Raw genomic sequence first — 22428 nt, 5'->3', positions numbered from 1 at the left:
TAGGTACAACTACTTGATTTTGTATTAAATTATCTGTTCCGTCCTGTCGTTTATCCATTTAAGTGATTGATATTTTAAAAAGCTGATAACGGTTTTGCAAAAGGCAGGTATTTAATATGAAAAGCCGCGAAACACGATTATTCATTTAATTAAAAGCGTCATTAAGGCGGAGTAAAGTACTATAAAGACCTAACCATACCAAATTAAATTAATTTCCACTTCTACTGGTTTGAAGTTACATTCGGGAAGTGAACGGAAGGCGGGCGCGTCTAATCGGTGCTATAATAGAACGTAAAACAGCTCCTTAAATAGAATTCAGTTACACCTAGAGTTGTGCCGTTCCCGGTAACATTACCCATTTAGTATGGGGAATGTTACCGAGCGAGAAATTTCCCCATACAAAATGGGGAATGTTACCGGGAACGGCACAACTCTAGTTACACCATAAGCGTTATTTAGGTTACGGAAGGTGTGTGGGAAATGCAGCTGTATTGCAGTAATCGCTGTTCCGAAGTATTTTTCTACGATGTAGGGATAATAATTAATAATATACCAACCTATCTATCACATTTCCGACAATTTTTTTGGAAAGTTTGATAGGTAGACTCCGACCACGCTAAGTTTGTACTTTGTACTGACTTGTGAGTGATAATGCCGATGGTATGTCGGAAGCAGATCGTAATATCCGCCCGATCGTAAAAATCCTATGTAATGTTTTGACGGCAGTCACATTAAAAGGTTCGTTAGGTTGCTTTAGCTGCGCAAACGGCTAACTGTCCAGAAATAGGAGCCCCTCTTAGCGGGGCTCCGTCGACTCAGAAATGAGACAAAGATTTTCACGTTTCACGATATACCTAGGAATTTCATGACCTGGCGCATATTACGATTGGCCGCCGATGCATACGTATCCCATAGGAGCCCAATATATGTATACTTGACATAGCACTTGGCATGAGGGAGTGTGGTCGGACTCTAACCTGCTAAAATCTGCGGTATGCTGCCTGTATGAGATGTAGCTTATAGTGATCTAAGCTACATATTATAATTAATAATGTAGCCTGCAGTGGCTGCAGTACGTAATAGGCATCTCCTCAGGAAGATGCGACGTATGAAGTAGGTATAACATATTCTTTGCTGGCCGTTTTCAGCTAGGTATCTAAGTACTGCGAGGAATCTATGTGCTGACAACTTCAGGGACACATTTACAATAGTACTAACATTCCATTCACTATGTCCAGTGAGTTCTATTTCTATTTATGCAGTTCTCGAGTGATTAGATAAGGTAGCAAAAGGAACCTTATATCTAAACGTTAAGGAGCCTTTTCCCAAGTCGCAAATATTTATAGAATTTCCACGCTTTTACATATTTTCCGTGTCAACGAACTTCAAGGTTAGTTTTAGACTTACAAACTTTTGTTTTCTTCGCCCTTAAAATATGCGATAACAAAACTTGTTATTATGTGATTCACGGCGCTGTTTCGCTGTTATTTACAGCATTTTTAAGATTTAAGAGACGTTGTTACTGACTGACTACTGACAGTAATGACCAACAATCTTGATTAATTAAAATAATAAATATTATAGGACATTCTTACACAGATTGACAGTCCCACGGTAAGCCCAAGGAGGCTTGTGTTGTACCAACAATATATATAATATATAAATACTTAAATATCCATGACTCAGGAACAAACATCTCTGCTCATCACACAAATAAATGCCCTTACACCCAGGACCATCTCGGCTTCACAGGCAGGGTCACTTACCCACTAGGCCTAGCTACGGCGACTTATGAAGTGTTTGTTAGTGGCTGTATAGTTATTTAACTGTACCAAATTGGAAACTAGGACTTAGGGCCGGTACAGACGGACTGCAACCCGACTGCAACTTGTATATGAACTGCACGCCGACGTTGCAGTTGGCATGCAGTTCACATACATACATACATACATTTTCGTCTTTATCGTCCCTTAACCCCTTATTCGTATTAGTCCAGATTCCTCACGATGTTTTCCAATTCCAAGCAAGTCAATGTTTTATCACTTATAAAGTTCTCAGTTCTCACACGTTATTACGTGTGAAAGGTAAAAAAACCGGACAAGTGCGAGTCTGACTCGCCCACCGAGGGTTTCGAACTTTTTAATATTTGTTGTTATAGCGGCAACAGAAATACATCATCTGTGAAAATTGTAACTGTACCTATCACGGTTCATGAGATACAGCCTTGTTACAGACAGACTGACAGTGGAGTCTTAGTAATAGCGTCCCGTTTTTACCCTTTCTTCTTGACAAATAACCACGAGATAAGTATTTATGCATAATCATTTTGCCGTTTTGACAACAAATTGATTTCATTGTGTTCTCGTTCGCCCGTGCGACTCGCTCGCGTCAATACATGTATGACATCATTTAGATATCATTTTGATGTCAAAGTGTTCGAATTAACCTCCAGAAGTAACTTCCTAGACCAAAATGAAGTGGTATGCTGTTTGGTGTTTCGATTCCGATTTTTACAACAACCTAGTGTTGTATCGCATACACTCGTCGAATCGTAAACACTCGTTATCGCCGCCTATTGTTCCAGTTTTAATAATTTTATTGTGTTTATGCGTGTTAAGCTGCCTACACACTTGCGTTCAGTTTTGAATTTAACAGTTTGTTTAAAAAAAAGTCATATACCGAAGGCAATCTGACCTAAGAAATTAATATTTTACAGTACATATGGTGCTACTTTCTCGCACTAGTTAGTAAAAGAGCACTTTTCGTGCATATGTCGAAAGATTAAAGGGCCATATATACTTTAAAGCGTTGCACGATACACGTGCGAATAGGTAATTCGCAACTCGTGTCGATTTAACGTACACGTTTCGAATTTCCTCTTTTCCGCACTTGTATCGTAAATAATTATTTCCTATGATATAATTTACGTAATAGTACTGAAATAGATGTGTGAGTTATATGGCAAATTGTATCACTTTATTATAAGTATCAGTGTGCCAGTAGCGTGTTGTTGATTATCGAATCAGTGGTATTTTTAGCTTGAGAAAAACACGAATATTTTATTAGTCTCGTGGCATATTACTGTTATTTAAAACATTTACTTTTACATACCTTACAAAGCCGCTTTGCCGTAAATATTGTTTATTTAAAAGAAACAATGTACAGTAAGTACAACATACGGGCACTTACCTAGGTATTAGTCAAATCAGAGAACCCGGCTTCTGTACCCAAACCAAAATGGCAAAAACAGCCTACAAAATGGCCTTCCGCGAACCTCGAAAATCGCAATTTCGTTATCTGCTTTTCTATGCAAGAATGCCTTCTTTTCTTTGCATGCTTTGTTAAGCAGAATGTATTGGACATCTTTATTTGTAAGAACTTGTTTTGTGTACTACATTCTTGCAAATGAATAAATGATTTAATGATTTTAATGATACAGAATCACACACGAAATTTTGCTTTGGCAAAGTCTGAAGCTTTATTGTTTCGTCATGTGTGCTTGTCAAAGTCAGATGGCAATGTGAATGCGTCTTACACGTCTACCAGTTCGACCGTGACTCGTCCATGTCATCAACATTGCAACAATGCTTGCACATTCAATGCATGCTAGTGCATAGTTAGTGCACAAAGACCTGTGGGGACCCGACTTAATCTATACTTAATGGCGACACGTACGCCACCGACACACAAATAAATTAACATTCAAATATTATTATTGATATAAAAACACAAACATTATTCAAGTATGTTTTAGTTTTATTTATTATAATATTATGAAATAAAACTATGAAAACGGATTATATCGCGTATATTGAATGTTTCGAACCCAGCGTTCGTTGTCAGCGGGTGACGGGTGACGGGTTTTCATAGTTTTATTTCATAAGTAAATCGCGGTAACCAAAGACAATATTATTATTATTATTTTTTATTTAATAATTTTAATCAGGCAACAAGGCCCATATTACGGCTACCTTACAGACTATATTATTACAATAACTTAAATAAATAAAACTACTACTTAAATAACTAACTTAGCCCAACAGCACTCCTGTTATCCATGTGCATGGCATTCCATTTGTTTACTATTGGACAATCTAACCTGTCCAAAACAGTATTCAGAAGGCTGCCGGGGCTGTCCCTAACACGGCGCATCAGGGAGGCCACTCTCTTGCGCATTATGGCTTGGAAGCCGTCCACGCGAGCTTCGGCAAACATCCCCGACGCACTGCAAAATCGAGGCAACCCCAACAACATTCTGAAACCGTTATTATACTGAATGCGTAAAGCATTAAGGGATCTCTGCGTACACTTGACCCACAGGCTGCACGCATAAAAAGACTGACAAAATGCCCTAAAAAGAGTTATCTTGACACTCTCCGTACAACGTGCAAACCTGCGAGCCAACATGTTGCTTCTCACCGCTAATGCCCTACGCTCCCGTTCCACGTCAAGGTCATCAGAGAGGTCCTCAGTGACCCAGTGCCCCAGATACTTGAACTGAGTGACAGTTTTCAACTCAACTCCTCCAAGTTTTAGTGGTGGTATGTACATCGGCTTTTTTGTACCCGCCTTAAACAAGAGTAGCTCACTTTTCTTGGAGTTGTATCTGAGACCGTAGGCCTCCGCGTACCCTTTACAAATTCCGATCAGAATCTCGAGGGCCCCGAGCGAAGGGCTCAGCAGAGCCATGTCGTCAGCGTAACTGATATTGTTCATTATTTTACCACCAACTGAGCACCCAATGCCGGCGCTGCTGAGCTCCTCGATCAGGTTGTTGACGTACAGATTGAAAAGCCGCGGAGACGTCAGACCACCCTGTCTCACGCCGCATTCCAACCTGTACTCCTTTGAGTATGATCCGGCCCATCTGACACTGTTGTTCTGGTTCTGGTACCAATATTTCATAAGGTAGACCATCTCTCTGGGTGCAGACGTCTCCCTCAAGAGCTTATCCCATAAGATATTGTACGAAACAAGGTCGAATGCCTTCGACAAGTCCAAAAAACACGCGTATATTGGCGTATTTCGCGTAGTATAGTATTGAACCGTGTGCTTGAGCCGCAAAATTGCCGTTTCCGTAGAGAGCCCTGGCCTAAAACCGAATTGCGCCTCGTTCAGGTGTATATGACGCGCAAATTGTAGATCAAGCAGACGGTCCAAAACCTTCGCCACTATGGTTGCCAACGAAATTGGCCGATAATTATTCTTGTCGGATCACCCGTCTTGTTTTTTGGTATCGGTACCACTATGGTCTTCATAAGCTCCTGAGGAAGGTAAATATGGCCAACACACAGGTTGAAAAACATCGCCAACACCCTATATAGGCAGATGCGCACCAGCGAAACGCAGGTGTTCAACACTGAGGCCGTCGTGACCAGGTGACTTTCCTCTACTCATGTCTCCAATTATGATATTAGTTTAATTTTTAAGTAGTTTTATTTTAATGTAAGTTGAGTTTTAATTTTCCATCTTATTAGTACCGTAAACTCAGGTAACTATAGTCCTTTTAAGTACAACTATGGTCCAGTTTTTAACGTTGATTTCGAGCCTTTATGATTTTTACTCGTTACATTTATTTTGGAGCTTAGATACACTAATGCTCTTTCTATATTATATACACAACATAATTTGAAAAATACTTATACATATTTTACTGGAACTAGAATTTGGACCTTATTAGTTGTAAGTTGTAGACTAAAGTTACCTGATTTTACGGTACACTATTGTACTTACCTTACCTGTATGGAAGGTAGAATAAGATACCTCTCGCGTCGAATGATGATCCCTAGCTGTGACAGTTCGTGTTTTTAGGGTTCCGTATCCAAAGGGTAAAAACGGGACCCTATTACTAAGACTCCACTGTCCATCTGTCTGTCTGTCACCAGGCTGTATCTCATGAACCGTGATAGCTAGCGAGTCCGACTCACACTTGACCGGTTTTTTATGAATACGATGATATTTCGAGCCATTGGCATTCGTTGTGTAACAATCTCCCGATTGCACCTTCATAAAAGCTTGTTACATCATCTGTACCGGATCAATGACATCAAGGTCAGTGCTTTACAATCTTTGAAGCCGTAACCCTTTATTCATAAAACTTAGCAAACCGCTGTTAAATTTTGTTCCTTTCTAACAAACACAAATATCCAAATGATGGACAAGGACTAACGATTGTCAAGGGCTTGCTAGACTGGACAAGCGTTTATGAATAACGCCAGTTTTTATTTTCTGTCTGACAAAAGCGTGGCATTTCTTGAGTTTCGTAGGTACTTTATACTGTGTATTGGTACTCCTTTTCACACATAAACTCCTAAAAGGTCAGTTCTTGTTTTAGATTTAGAAAACCTTCTACCGGGACCACATGTCTCTTATTTATTACTATAGTAGTAATAGTAAGATTAGTAAGTGTACACACTTGTCCATAATTCTGCAACCACTTTGGTTTTGATAATGTACAAATACCTAAAAGGACGTAAGTGTAGGACAATAAGATCGAAACCAAGACTTATCTATTAAAGGTCGCTTGCTCCTTGTTGCAATGTGTTACTAAGGTCCCTTTTCACATTAACCGACACAAATAGGGCTTGTGGCGTTGATCAGATTGTCAGCGTTGCATGACATAATGAATGATGGCCATGCTTTGATCCGGTCTGTTTGTTACATGAACCAAGTTGACATGCAATTTGTAATAGACATGTGCGCGCCGTATATACGTGTATTCGAGACATCTTTATGGATTTGTTGATGTATCCAGCGCGTTTTTTGTCCAAGATTTTATGCACTTCAAATTACAAATTGGACAACGTCGGTATGTTGAGAGCTTAATTGAAAGCTTTTGTTTACATTCACTCGATCCGGATTCTGTTTGAGATCGCATGTTGTAGGATAGATTTGACCGTGGCCGGATTTTACCGGGACTTCCCGATTGAGCTGAAATTTATAATACCTGCGTAACTTCGCTATGTCATGATGTCATTTTCAATATATCACATATGTTATGTTTTGATACTATCAATTTGATCTGATGGGTATCTGACAAACGTGACCGAGGGCGACTCGTAATAAAACATGTGCAAATTCCATTTGGATCCTTACAAGCTAGATTCGGGCGCCAGGAAGTGGTTCAATAAATATAGGAACAGACCAATATGTGAGCTCAATAAAATCGTATCAGACTGACGTGGTCTGTTACTGTTAGGGACCGTACCGTCGAAATTAAACGTAAACCTTATTGCAATTAATATACTAAACTTCACCAATGGCCAGTTAACTATGTTATTTTTGCTTTGACAAACGGATGTCGTTGCGGTATCTTCAGTGTATTGTATTATTTGTGGTTACTTTTAAATAAACTCATTTATGAGTATGGTTTGAATCTATTTATAATGCTACCTACCTACCTATCCTGTTTGACTCATAAATATAACTAACAGCAAATTAGTGGCCAGTTAATAATTTTTCCATTAGTGGTTTCTCTGGCATCGTTTAGATAACGGCGTAACTAATGTTTTCAAAAGAAAATATAAAATTCATAAAGAGTTTTCTCAATCATACGCGGAAATATGTCCACCGATTAGTCTGCGAAACATTACGCTTACTGCATGCATTGGGATGCATATAGACCATATAGTATGTGGCCTGACCACTATAGCTAGTATACGAGCTGAACATCTATATTGACGACCGGTCTGGCCTAGTGGGTAGTGACCTTGCCTGTGAAGCCGATGGTCCTGGGTTCGAATCCCGGTAAGGGCATTTATTTGTGTGATGAACACAGATATTTGTTCCTGAGTCATGGATGTTTTCTATGTATTTAAGTATTTGTATAGGTATTATATATATCGTTGTCTGAGTACCCACAACACAAGCCTTCTTGAGCTTACCGTGGGACTTAGCCAATTTGTGTAAGAATGTCCCTATAATATTTATTATTATTATTATTTATTATTATATATTCATCAAATTTCGAGAGTTACTGATTCAGTTTTGTTTTACGACGAGTAATAATAATCTTTCAGAGCCACTTGGCTCTTAGTTCTTATAATAGCCCTAGTTGCCTCATTAGCCGATTAGTCAAACACTTCACAATTTGACGACTGCGCGCGGTAAATCATAAAACCAATTCGCAGTCTTGACGTCAACTCCGTCTGTTGCCATTTTTGATAAGGACCTACTGACGACGTGTTGTTACTTAGAAAAAGGACCTTTGTGCATTTGGTTATAAAACTTGTAAAGTGCTTAAATACTTGTTACATTCTGATATTTCTGATGCAGCTTTGCAGCAGCGAGAAACAGGCGATGTCACCGTCAATTTTCTTGTCTGGTGTTTGCTGTCGTTACCGCATTAAAACTTTCAATCTATCACCTGTTGACAGTAACATCGCCCGTTTCCCGTTTCAACCGTAAATCTGCATTAGTAAGGTTGCAATATCAGAATATAATTATAGACAGATTCCTTTTAACAATTTTAATATATTTATGACGTCTGCATATCGAGGAAACGGAAATACAAGCGCGACGAGACAATCATATTAAACATTTGCCGTTCATTGTGCTATTCGAACGAGACATGGCAAATATGGCAATGTATTGGCCGGTCGAAGTATTTAGCAGATGGCGCCATCATAGCTTGCCCTGTCAATCCCTAGAACTGTGTCAAATTTTTGTTTTTTTAATGCCCTGGATGTCAAATCTCATATACAAAAAGGGGCAAGCTGTGATGGCCCAATGTCAAACCTTTGACAGTTGCCAACCCCTTTATTTCATCCATATTCAATTATGGCTTGAGTAAACGTTCAATAAGATTTTGTAAGAATATGTTTAGTGCAAGCTTTCTACACATTCCAATTAAGATTACAATATTACAAATGACAATTTCTTTATTATTATTTTGTTGCTCTTCATTGTTTTAGTCAGCATCGGAAGTCGGTATGAGCTCTGAACATTAAAAAATCATAAAATAAGTAACAAAAATCGACTAATTAAGTACAATACATAAATGTTAGGTAGGTTTTATCTAAATGGTATAAAGATCAACGGTAGGTTGTGGAACTTTTTACTAGTGGATCTGTGAACTCTATATACCTCGCGAACCCCCATGACTCGGGTAAACCTATTTAACCCTTTTGACCAATCAATATCAAATTTGTGCATTCTGACAATCACGACGAGGTTCACGATCACGATGACGCGCCGCGATATGCGTTAAAAGGGTAAACGACATTTTTACATATTAAAACCGTGAAGCCGTTTGGGCTGGCAGCGTAGGATGTGCCAATTTCAGCCGACAAGTCCAGTAATTTACTACAGTATCTAAAATTGTAAGAACCTTCAAATATACCGGTATACGCCAACTGTACCGCACGTGCAACAACCGTGCGGTCTAAACATGGAGCTAATGCCGTTCCAAATGGTCTGTCCCATTTTAGTGCACTGCTATAGCCTCGTTTGGAGCAAGTCACAAGATACAGTTATACATAATTCTGATGTAAGAATCAATTTGAGTTATTGAGTGACCAGGCCCCTGTCTCACGACGCTGACAGTTTTATTGACATTGACAATTAACCGTAGATTGCTGCTCCAACAAGTAAATACTGACGATACTTACCGACCCAGAAATGTACAGGAAATTGTCAATGTCAGGGAAAATTGACAAGTTGGTTATGAAATAGGCGCCTGGCTAATTCAATATTCAACTACTTTATTTTTGACTAAAATCTAGGGCCGTTGCCAAGATGTTAATCGTATATCGACAAACGCCAATCGAAAAGAAAACTTAGTGTATCTGTGTGTCTTAGTGTGTGAGTGTTAGTGTATCTGTGTGTGTGTACTGCAAGTGCAACAAAAAGGGACTTGATTCTTTATCATAAAATCAACAGGAACAACAGACTACATGATTAAGTACATTATTCAATTAATTTCAATACCATTGCAGTGCATACTACCGGCTGCGTCGCTGTAGGAAATGACAAGTTGACAACCTTAAGTCACGCTACCAAATGGACCATTGGATCACTAGACTTATATTGACCGGGATATAGACCGTGATTACCTTTTGTATTATTGAACGCGACGCGACGAGTGTGAACGCGACCGGACCAACAAGTGTGAATGCGACCGTTGGTAACGTTGAAAGTGAACGCAGCCGAAGCGCAAGAATGAGGGTAGACAGAGCGCTGTCTACACAACTTTGACACCGACCCGCTATCTTCAGTCACCCGTGAACATGATGCATGTAACTGCGTCGAAATATCGGGAGCTCACAAATAATACAAAAGGTAATCACGGTCTATATCCCGGTCAATATAAGTCTAGTGCAACTAACCGTGAATCATTCAAAACTCTAAGGACCATTGGATGTTTTTATTTCAGTAGTTGGTCCTCGCAAACAAATTGTGTAGGTAATTACTGTAATTAGACTCATCATGTATTTACCTATGTACGTGTATTATGCCTCTTTGCCTTCATTGGAGTATAAGCATAGAGCCTAGAAACGTCCACGTATAATTGCTACCACAATTACCGTCTGATATTGAGCTGCCGAAACGTCATTACCTAATTAGGGACTGGTTCTTACCATAAAGACGTACATAGTTACGAGCATATATAGATAAAATAGGTAAATAAAGCCCTTACAAGTAAATTTACAAGACTCATAATTGTTAGGCCTAAGATACCTACACTTGTAAGTTTTACTTAAGTAGGGTCATAGCTATACTACAGAGATGTATGTCATTATCTCATTCTAATAAATAACTTTGTTCCTATTTACGTAAGTAAAACTAAGTGTATCTTAGGCCTAAGTTAAAAGCATGGTTATTAATTGAGAAGAGAGAAATTTATTACCGTCAAATATAATACTGAAGCGACAGCAATTTAAGTTCAGAGTTCATGTGGGGACGAAAATAAGGAAGTAAGGCTGAGTTTATCTTTTGTTGCCAAATGTTTATTTTAAAAGGTTAAATCGCTCTCAAATCCACGACGCTAATTTTTAAGCAAAAAAAATATTTTTAAATATATTTTTTTTGTCCTGTACAAAAGAGTCCTCAACCAAGAACAAAGCAACTCTTAAAAAGGTCAAGATGCCGTTTTACGGATTCGATCCAAGATTTCAATGTTTTCTTTGCATACCGTTTAAGCAGGCTGTTGCGTTATTTATGAAGTGTCCGACAGCTGTGGACGGCTGATGAATAAACATACGGACCAAGGCCGTGTTCCTGGCGAACAAATAAGTTTTTGTGCCTCCTGGTATGGAGATTTAAAGAAATCTTTAGGGTTTACAGTAAACAGGGTTTCAGCTTGCTATGCTGAGTTAGGAGGCCTTGAGATCCTCTGCTTTATGGATGGTAAAGGGATAAATTAGTTTTAGTTTCTTTGTGGACAATTGATGATGATATAGCACTGCTTGAAAGTTTCTATTATGTAGTTGTACAATATTAATAGTATTACAGTAGGTAGGTAATTTTTATTTGAGGTGTTTTCAATTAAATTCCTAGAAGCCACTAAGATATCAACCTCACAAAACGCGGGTCTCTTAAGGAAAATATATTTTGCTCAAAATGCTTAAATGGCAATTGGCTTTTGGACGGATTTTTTTTATTCGGTTTGTTGCCGTAATATGTATCACGTTACATATGTATTTCCTTTATTAAATTATCATTAAATTGCTCGAAATATTAAATAAAATGCACGAAAATTGCACACGGAAAGCTTGAGCGACGCAAGGAGCAAAACAATTATTTTTCAAATGCATCCGAACTTAGACAAAGCTACTGCAGTGATCACCCGAATGTAAATTTTAAAGACAAATAATGATTTATGGATTTGGCCGACTAGCCGACTAGTCGGCCGACTAATCGGCCATCCGAGCGCCGACTAGTCGGCTAGTCGGCCAAATCAATAGTCGGTACATCACTACTTGAAACCCATTCCAGACAGAGAAGAAAGAGCGATCGAATTCAAAGCACTGCTATTGGTCTGTCTGTATCACTTTGTTAATTACGATGGTAAGATATTTGAACCATTTAAAAGTTCGACAAGAAATAAAAGGCCATCTTATTTAGCTCAGGTTTATAACGAGATGGACCGATCAAGTCAAAGGCTCATCGTCGTCGGTCGTAGGAGACGCGCTGGACAGAAATCGGTAGAAGCTGGTCATCCGCTCCAGATGCAACCCTGACCACGATCCTCAAACATGAGGGCTCGATCCAAGAGAGAAAGCTCAGGTTTTCCTACGAATCATCTTGACGCAGCTACTGTAGGGAGCGATTGCCTAAAAGGACCTCCTGTGAGGCACAAAAGGGGCCCAAATGTTAGATGATAAGCTTGAAAATAGGTCACTGCATGGTCGCATCGTCTTGTCGCCTGGTACCTACAGGCTACGTTACAAAGACAATGATGCGGCGTTTTGCAGCAGCCTTCGTCGCATCGGCTACTAACAATGTGGCAATTATTTTCTCGTTTTATTGTTTTCCCTATCGTGTCTCCGGAGAAGGGCAGCACAAGCCGCGAATCTCGTCACGGAGTAAATATTATTTATTATCTGTATCGCGTGACTACAGCTAGGCCCTTTTCTGACGTGATTGTCGAGTCATTGTACCGCGGATACTAAAACTTGTTTAGAAGATTGCCTTGATTATATTTATCGAAGTTTTCTTAAAATTATAAGATACGTACCTATACCTATTCGTATTTAGACAATTCGCATAAATCTGAGACGTGAATAGTGGAAGCTTAAGAGATCTTCCACAAGCAAGTAACATTACACAACATTACACAAAACATACATACGTACGTTAAACATATATGCATGGTAAATATACATTCTAGCCAAAGCGTGAGAGAAATCAGGTATGAGTTAGGCATATGTATAAAAAATTTGGATGCATTTATTTCATAATTTCATAATCAATGCGTAGCTGGTGCTGGTACAGTGTCTAAAATATACAGGTTTACAGGTACGATCATCTCAAAAATATGTACCATAACTCTTAAGTCGGTGAATTAAGAACTATGGGACATATTTTTGAAAGTTGTACGCACCCATATTAACACGCTTTTATTAGGTCGACCTGTATGTAACTATGTAATGGAATCTAAGGTAACTAATTTAACCATCTTCCCGGTTTCCGATGAAGCTGAAAATTTTTTTAGAATTGTCTCGATGAGTATTAGTTGCCTGTGGAAAAAAAGTACAGTCAGCGATAAAAGCTTGTACCAAAAATGGAATTTTTGCCAAAACCTTATTTTTAAATTTGTACTCTACTAACTTTAACCATTCTCATTACCTGATTTCAAAATGCATGAGTTGCCCAACGCGACAGGTATTTTATGATGTCAATTAGAATATATCCACTAGATACCGTTCATGTCTATTAGCATACAATCAAATGCACGTCCAATCAAGCTAAGCCGATTTGGTAGGCGGGTGTACCGAAAATACACAAACGTCAAAGTAAATATTTGTGATTGGAACTCTAATATGGGAGCAATCATTTGCTGTAACTATATAAATGTAATATACACAATTTTGATAAGGCAAATTCTAAGGATACAAGTAGGATACTTGGCAAATAATTAAATATTTTTTTTTTTTTTCGTATGGCTTTTTGTGTTACTCTACTTCAGAGATTTACAGTTTGTAGATATTGTACCGCTTCCTTGGTTAAGGTGGTGAAATCCTCCACCTGCCCATGGTATCTGGTTAGAGGACAATCAAATACCGTGTGGTGTACGGTCTGCTCGGGTGCTCCACATCGGCATACTGGTGACTCGCACCAGTTCCATTTGTGCCATAAGTAAGCACAGTTCCCAACTCCGGTCCTTATCCGATTCAGCATGCACCAGACGCGTCGGGTGTATTAAATATAATATAACCTACAGATCCTAAGGCTGTGAGTTGAAAAAATTATTCAAATTGCGGGTAATGATGACAAACCGGTGATCGGAGGCTTTCTTTCTGTTCGAAGCTGCAGGGCTTGTCTTGACCAAGAACTAGTAGGTGACGATCACAAATACGCATAATCTGCATAACTAGCTAAATAAAACAGCTATTATGTGCCTGCTACACGGATATAACCAACTTTATATATTGAAACCGGCACTGCATACGGATTCCTTTCCTTGTTTGTCAAGGAATAATGAATTTATTTATTTATCACTCATGTAGGTATCCACTCCGTTGTGATTGTAAATAAAAACGTTCTAGAAACTGTTATCATGCGTTTTAGTGCTTGGATAACCTTCGCTTATATAGGTATAGCTGTTATCAAATTAACTTTTTAGTTTTGCATATGAGAATTTATTTTTCAACGAAACTAACGTTCGATTTAGTCATTTTGGCTACGAAAGTAAGAAAACACGGAATCTAAATAAAAACCGGCCAAGTGCGAGTCGGACTCGCGCACCGAGGGTTCCGTACTTTTTAGTATTTGTTGTTATAGCGGCAACAGAAATACATCATCTGTGAAAATTTCAACTGCCTAGCTATCACGGTTCATGAGATACAGCCTGGTGACAGACAGACGGGCAGACGGGGAGCGGAGTCTTAGTAATAGGGTCAAAGACCTATATTATGTTTATTTTATTTCGTTTTGATCTTGCTTATTATTTTAAAATAGGTATAATAATGTGTAAACCGAGCACTTTCATCAAACTCAAGTAACTCACCATACTTTCTTGCAAATAAGATGACCAGAATAGCAAGACCCCTCACAAATAGCTTTTTGGCCTTTCAGGCTCTTCTAGCTCCATAACCCCTTGGTCGAGCCTGCTCATAATTTAATGACTAAAATATAATGCCCCGAACTACACGTTTAACCCAATTTAATTGAAATTAGAACAAATATACTTACGTTACGTTACGTTAGAACGGTTAGAACAATACTTAAGTTATTGTCCATCCAACTATCCTCTAATAATTCAGCTCAAAAACATCGAAATACCGGGACTTGCCCCTAGCCAGCCGTTCGCTCGCTCGTTTGACAATGAAAATATTTAAATTTGTGTTATTTCATCTACTATTACTTCGGTTTGAAATGTCAATTGTCAATCGACATTGATATCAGCAATGCTGTCCCAAATATAATGTATCCTTATACATTATATTGCTGATATCAATGTCGCCGTGTGTGTGTTTCAAAAGAAACAATGTTAATGTTTCGTCAGCTTCCTACAATCTTTACTAGATGCCTACCATGTTGTGGACCTGTCTATAGGCAACTTGCGTGTTCTAGGCTGTTTTTACTCGATATTACAACATAACATAGATAATAAACTTAATAGCTTGTAGTAATTACATCAGGTGATTTCCTTGTTTTTCCTTTAACTTAGCACCTTGTCTTACGTCGAGTCTAGACAAACTGTTCTTATGCAAAATAAATAACTCGATTTACATACTTGTAAATTGCGGATAATTGAACGAAGTCTATACTGATATACCTCGCCAGACAGGGAATGAAGGACTTTGGAGCAGGCTATTTGGAACCAAAGGAATTCAAAGTACTACTCTCGAGATCCATTATCCGACACATGGAGATGGTCGAAAAATCTCTCGAGTAGGCATAAGGTTGATCTTAAGGAGGTGATTGCACAGAAGATCCCGATGGGTCGAAGGGTATCCGCAAGGACCACTACGACAAACGGACTGGCAACTATAGGACACTATTAAACACTAGAAAAGTTAGTTACCTTATTATTGCAAAGACGGTAAAATAACAAGGTTACTAATACTACACACACCTATCACGAACTTCTTTGGATGTCGTATGCTTTAGCAGTTTGCCAAAACTTTGACACAGCAATTCTGAAAATTGACACTGCTTTTCGTAGCCATTGGCGTAAAATTTTAAAAATTTGCCAAGTTTTCCTCTTCCTCTGGCATTTCTGTCTTGTCTTCTTCTTCTTCCGGCCTTGTCCCATTTCTAATTGGGCTCGGCTCTTCTTATCCTCGTTCTCCAGAGATATCGTTTCTGGGTCATCGCTGGGTCTAAATTGTTATTGGACAGATCCTTTTTAATAACTGACAACCATGTAGTACGGGGTCTGCCACGAGGATTTCGTCCCGATATGAGGCATTTCTGTTTTGTCTATTACATTATAACAGGTAATCGTTAATAGCGACGGTAGTTCTCTCTTAATAATAAAATTCCACAAGCTTATCGATTTTAACGAAAGTCATTTAATTTCGGTTACCGTCGATATTATAACAGTGAACCATACCGTTTTGATGGCCCTTGAGTGCAATTAAGACCAGAAATTTTATGTGGAGTATTTCTATGTGATGAGATCTTAAGGATGACTCACGTTAGACCGGGCCGTGTCCGGCCCGGAGCTTCCGGCGCTTACTTTTCTATGATATGACAGGTGATCACGTGATGCTTTCCATAGAAAACGAAGCGCCGGAAGCTCCGGCTAGGACACGGCCCGGTCTAACGTGAGTCATCCTTTATGCTCTTAATTGAACGGACGGCCCGTCTTACCATTAACAGAACTCGATGCTCGTTGACTTGCCATATACTTACAAAATGCAGCACGAACATATATAGACTTTCGAGAAGAAGCCAGCTGTACTAAGTTTACTGCAAAACTACGTGATTCAATTGCCACAGTGTTCAAGGGCTGGGATGTATGAGTATACGAAAATTAGCATAAAACAAGCAGATATACATATAGAATATTGTTTGTAACAGGAATATTTTTTTTATTAAAGGAAAAATGGAAAACTTCACCGCTTCAGGCAAAATACGAAATCGTTTACTTCATTTAAAAATTCGCTTGCTCGACGTCTCTACTTATAGACCGCGAGTCAGGCGCAAATTTCGTCAGTCATCGCCTCCCGGACGAAAACTCGTATAGCGGTTAACGGCTATGTATGATGAACCCTCGTGAACGTCAGCTGCCGCTCCGTTGGTGGGTTGAGGAAGAGCAGCAAATAAATTCTATAAAAAAAATTTAGTCATCACCTCCCGCTTGATACTTTGTCAGATAGTACAGATAGGTGCCAACACAGGGCGATACGTCATAATTTCATAGAACCTCTCCTCTCCTCTTGGACTTACCTTGGTCCAAGCCTAGTTATTTCTTAAGTACCTACCTACCATATATATTCTGGACAGCTATAGAAACACACCTACGCTACGTGACAATTTGTAAACTTTGTTATTATGAAGCAATGTGTGTTAAATCATCCTTGCGTGTCCTCATTTAACCGGGTGTTTCCCGTTCAATAATAGTTTAATATAACATGTTTTATGGAACATATTGCGACTGAATGTAATTATCTTACATTTAGTCGCAATACGTTCTTACAAAAAAGTATCTTCTATAAAACCCTACATCCACTTTTTACGTCCCTACTAAAATCACGAACTGCTTTTTTCGATCATAAAGAAGAAAAAAAACTGCCCTATTTCCTTAAATTTGTCGTATCGTGCAATCCGTTATCTTCATAAATTAATTTCCTATTCGAATCAAAAGTGCTCGGGATTCTGTTAAATAGGTTTTACCTAATGTACCTAACATGTCTATCGCTGATGCCAATATATACTAACCGTCTTCTAAAAACGTGAAATCATAGCTCTGTCTCACTAATAAATTATCTTTCTTCCACAGTCCGGAAAGTACGGAGAAGGCTTCATCGGTTCGGCTCGCGGCCTTGCCGTCCATGTCCGGGCTAAAGGCGAAGATGGGGCACATGACCACACGGGGTGCACCTGGCCCCTGTTGTCAGTTGCTGCACCGTTGAAACCCCTGCCCGAGGAGCCGTGGATCGCGGTTATGAGGAGGGGCAGCTGTAACTTTGAGATTAAGGTGAGTATAGTTATTAAGATCTTTACAGCTAAGCCTTCCATGTCCGAGCTAAAGGCGAGGTCGGGGCACACGGCCACACGCGTTGCACCTGGCCTAGCCCCTTCTGCCAGTCGCTGCTCCGTTGAAACCACTGCCCGAGGAGCCGTGGATCGCGGTTATGAGCAGGGGTAGCTGTTACTTTGAAATAAAGGTTAGACTAGTATAGTCAGTAGGTAAGGGTTATATATATATAATATATATAATCTGTGGTAAGGTGTTAGCTAAGGGCTTAGCTTGACATAGTCGCACGAAGTCGCTCTACTTCACCTGACGTGTCGCCTGATGTAGCATGTCGCCAGATATGACTGAATAAATGCTGATCATTTTATTAGTCGTCCTATAAAATTAGTTTTCTTACACATGAGTCCTAGTGACTCGTTAGAGTGACATCTATGAAGTCATGACGTAGCTAATGTTTGTCGCTGTCATGTCACATTATCCTCTCTCTTGCTATAATTGTAATACTGTGCTATAACTATTTACGATCTGTTGCTTCATCTTTATGCTAACAACCGAAAGCATGAATCCTAAATTATAGGTAGACTTGATCGATATTATAATAAATCTTTGGTAGCATATCTTGCACAAGTTGTTCTCACTTATTGCTATGCCAGATAAATATGCCGGCAAAGAAAACTAAGTGTTATGGCTCCTCTACACGATGGTCCAGCGAGATGGCCCTGCGATGGTTGTGAGCACGCACTATAGTATGGGCCACGTGTAGATGCGTACACATCACCATCGCTGGCCCACTACCTTTCATGTGCGGACGAAAAACCGACACCGTGGCCATCCCATCGCCATCCCGCCGCGCCATAAGCCATCCGACACCCAATACCCTATCTACATGCTGGCCCATTTTAGTGGGCCAGTATGATGGCCCATCATGTAGAGGAGCCATTAAAATAAACACGCACACGCAACCTATTCAACAGTCGGATGTTGCGTCAACTAAACGATATTAAAATCGTGTTTGCAACGCTCTTTTATCACTTATCTTTATGCAATATCAGTAGATAAACTCAACGCTTGCAACGTTGTAGTGATGAGGTCTGTGATGGGTGCATAAGAGATTACTTTAGTGATATTCCTGATAAGGTAATTGCCGTAAAATGGGACAATTCACGGGCATTCTGACACGGTATACGGCAGCAGTTCCATTGCCGTATCTCCTATCCATTTTTTCTCATTTTTGCGTTTTATTTTTGTGATACGGCAATTTAAGACTGTACCTAAATACACGGCAACCCCAAAATTCGACAGAAACGACTACTTGTAAACTTCTCAAACAACCCTAATGCTCAAATTAATACAAGTTTTAGTTATAAAAACATTTCTGTACTAACAAATTTCGTTCCTGAGTTTTGCCAACTGCCTACAAATGATGCCGAGATCGGTGAACGTAATATTATAAATGGTTTGTGAAATTGTCATCGAATCAAATATCCGATCAATCAACTTAGTTCCTTTCTAAATTGCAATTTGAATAACGGGCTGATTAAATTTATTAGGCTATTTAAACTATGACACAACACATACCATGTCTCATCTTTTAATATTAAATCAAGTGAGTTTATACAGAAAAGCGAAAAGCGTTTATACAGAAGTCTGTATAAACGTTTTTGCGTAACCAATCTATGACTCACGCCACCAAGTTTTTTGTTCTTATATTTTTTATTTATTTATTACATAAAGGCAAGCATTTGACCGCAATCTCACCTGATGGTAAGTGCCGATGCAGTCTAGGGTGGATCATGCTTACCTAAAAGATGTCTATTTACTCTCGATTTAAAAAGATCCAAGTTATAATGGACTGAGAATAGATTTGCAGGAAGTGAATTCCACTCCTTAGCCGTTCGCATGATAAAGCTGGATGCATAGCGCTTAGTACGAATCAGTGGCAGAGTAACCACGTAAGGGTGAAACGCAAGTCCGCGTCTAGTCCCACGGGGGCAGAATGGAGATGTAAATGTAAATGTATATGTAAGATACGAGTATATATCGTAAATGGAACTCTTTAAACACGCATGTTTATTTTACACTGATTGTGATTAATGCACCAACTCCTCGCAACTATCATGTATACCGTCATTGTGAGTGTAGTGACTCGCTTCCGAAATTCCATAGCTAAATCCATTTCTTGTCTTACGGTTATCATTTCACAATCAGAAAAATAGTGATCGTGCAGGATCGTGCCCGTATCACACTGTAATAACTATCGATACGTCAGGCGATAAGACTACTGGGCGATATACAGGGTGATTCAGAAGACGTGAGCAGGATCAACACTGCGCATTTCGTAAATTACAAGCAACTGTTTCGTATTAGTATTAGTGAGATTAACGTTATATTTTTAGTCGTGTTGAAAAAAAGTTATTAATTTATTTACGACATGCATTGCATGGTCGCCCTAAAATTAGATTAAGTACGAAACTACCGATATTCTGTGTCAAATTGAGTAAGTCTTTTGAAAACTCGTATGTCACTCAAGTTTGACAGTTTATTTTCTTCATAATCAAAATGCTGTCATTAAGATTAAAGAGGTTTCATGTTTATTAATTAGGGTAGGGTAACCATGCATGATTGTAGATAATTAAATTTGTCCTCACCAAAAAGTTAAAATATCAGAAAAAGTGGGGTATGTTTCAACTTTCAACTAAATACGACGGTGATCGATCAATCAACAGTCAGCAGGATTAGTCCTGCTCACATCACCCTGTATTGGTCTACAGTCGATAAAGTAGATACTTTTTTACTAAAGGTGACATTCAGATGTCAACTGCAGCTGCATTACTGCTGCGTTGATGCCGCCGCTGTTTCTCTCAATTGCCTTGATAAAATGTGTGACGGATTGAACATAACCGTGCCAGTAATACGGCAGCCAACGTCACTCGTTTTATCAAGCTAATTGACAGATACAGCGCCCGCGTCAAGGCTGCAGCAGTAATGTCGCAACAGTAGGAGAGACCGAGGAGAGTTGTGACATCGTCGATTTTTTGGAATCTTTTAACTTATAACGAGCTCGCAATAGCGCGCGTTTGTTAGGTCAAGTTACTAACTAACAAATGCGCACTGTTGCGAACTCGCTAACGGTTAATAGGTTCCAAAAAATCGACAATGTCACAACTCTCCTCTGTCACAACTCACCTCGGTCTCCCCTAATGCAGCTGTAGTCGCCTTCCCAATGTCACCTTAAGATCGACTTTTATGGACCGGCATGCAGGCACTGCTAAACCTGTTATGCCACAACAACCTTTTAAGACTATTGATAGTTATTAGAAGCAAATAGACTAACATCGTATGTATTACGTACCTACTTGTTTTTAGGGTTCCGTACCCAAAGGGTAAAAACGGGACCCTATTACTAAGACCTCTGTCCGTCCGTCCGTCCGTCTATCACCAGGCTGCCCCTTTAGAAATTGTGAAGTCGGTTAATTGCTCCTTTTTGCTATACTTTCTTTATTTCAGGCAACTAGTGACCCGTAGGTAAATATTTATCAATCGCTTTTCTGTGAAGGAAAACATCGTGAGGAAATGTCAAATGACGGTAGTTTTTGTAAAAACTAGTGCCTACGCCAATTCTTGGGATTAGTTATAGCGGACCCCCGGCCCCCATGAGTCGTGGCTAAAAAGCCTAAACAACGCTAGGAAGATGAGTATGCAAGACATTAAACTATTATAAGCATAACTAATGACGCATGCGAAATGTACCTACCTACGCACACATTACAATAAGTGTCGCTGAACTTCCCTCATCGATAACGATAACACAATGATACAATTAGTCACACACTCAAACCAACTATCACTGACCCTAACAATTGTATGACCTTTTATGCACATACATGGACATATGTCTACATAGACCACGCAGGCGCATTTAGGGTCGTGTTCAATAAACTAGCGGACATTTTCAAACTCTTCCTCAAATATTCCACAATGCCTGAAAACTCGCTTCTTTGACCAATGTGTCCATAACTTACGGAGGCTGTGCATATAATCCGAGTTGCGCAGAGAACTGTTTAAAATTAACGTTCGCATTTTTGTTTGTATGGGAAGTTTCATAGTTCTCTGCTGTCGTGCTGTCTGACGGTATTCAATAAGCTAGCGGACATTTTCAAACCCTTCCTCAAATATTCCACAATGCCTGAAAACTCGCCTCTTTGACCAATGTGTGCATAACTTACGGTGGCTGTGCATAAAATCTGAGTTGCGCAGAGAACTGTTTAAAATTAACGTTCGCATTTTTGTTTGTATGAGAAGTTTCATAGGTCTCTGCTGTCTGACGTTGATCACTTCGTCAAGTGTGGTTGGTGCATTTTTCATATTCGTATAATCGTTTTTTATACCATGCTTTCACAGTTTTTCGACCAATCTAGCCCTTATCAAGGCAAAGGCAATCTAGCGATCCCACGTGTTACTTTAAACTTGTGTTCTATATTCAATAAAGTAAGATCGCACATCGGAACGACGTCCAGTGCGCAGTGCGCTTAGCGCCTAATTCGAGATTAGCACGCCTGATTTTCGTACAAATTATAAACAATTACATACGCTGTCTATTTTGAAATTAGGTATATATC

General features: G+C 39.3%; 1 protein-coding gene across 2 annotated transcripts in view; it reads left to right on the top strand.

Annotated features, from left to right (window-relative positions):
• The window catches only part of LOC134747264 (E3 ubiquitin-protein ligase goliath-like), a 104506-nt gene that overhangs the window by 60882 nt on the left and 21196 nt on the right, over positions 1 to 22428 (top strand). Inside the window, exon 4 of one of the 2 annotated variants that reach the window (XM_063681879.1) lies at positions 17612 to 17809. In XM_063681879.1, coding sequence (XP_063537949.1) covers positions 17612 to 17809 — 198 coding nt within the window. Of the gene's footprint in view, positions 1 to 17611; positions 17810 to 17849; positions 18000 to 22428 lie in introns of those variants that run through there. The other variant, XM_063681880.1, reaches the window with a different exon arrangement.

The sequence above is a fragment of the Cydia strobilella genome, chromosome 14 (genome assembly GCF_947568885.1).
Source record: "Cydia strobilella chromosome 14, ilCydStro3.1, whole genome shotgun sequence".
NCBI classification, from domain to species: domain Eukaryota; kingdom Metazoa; phylum Arthropoda; class Insecta; order Lepidoptera; family Tortricidae; genus Cydia; species Cydia strobilella.
Note: the sequence above shows the minus strand (reverse complement) of the source record. Positions and strands in the feature narration are given on the sequence as shown.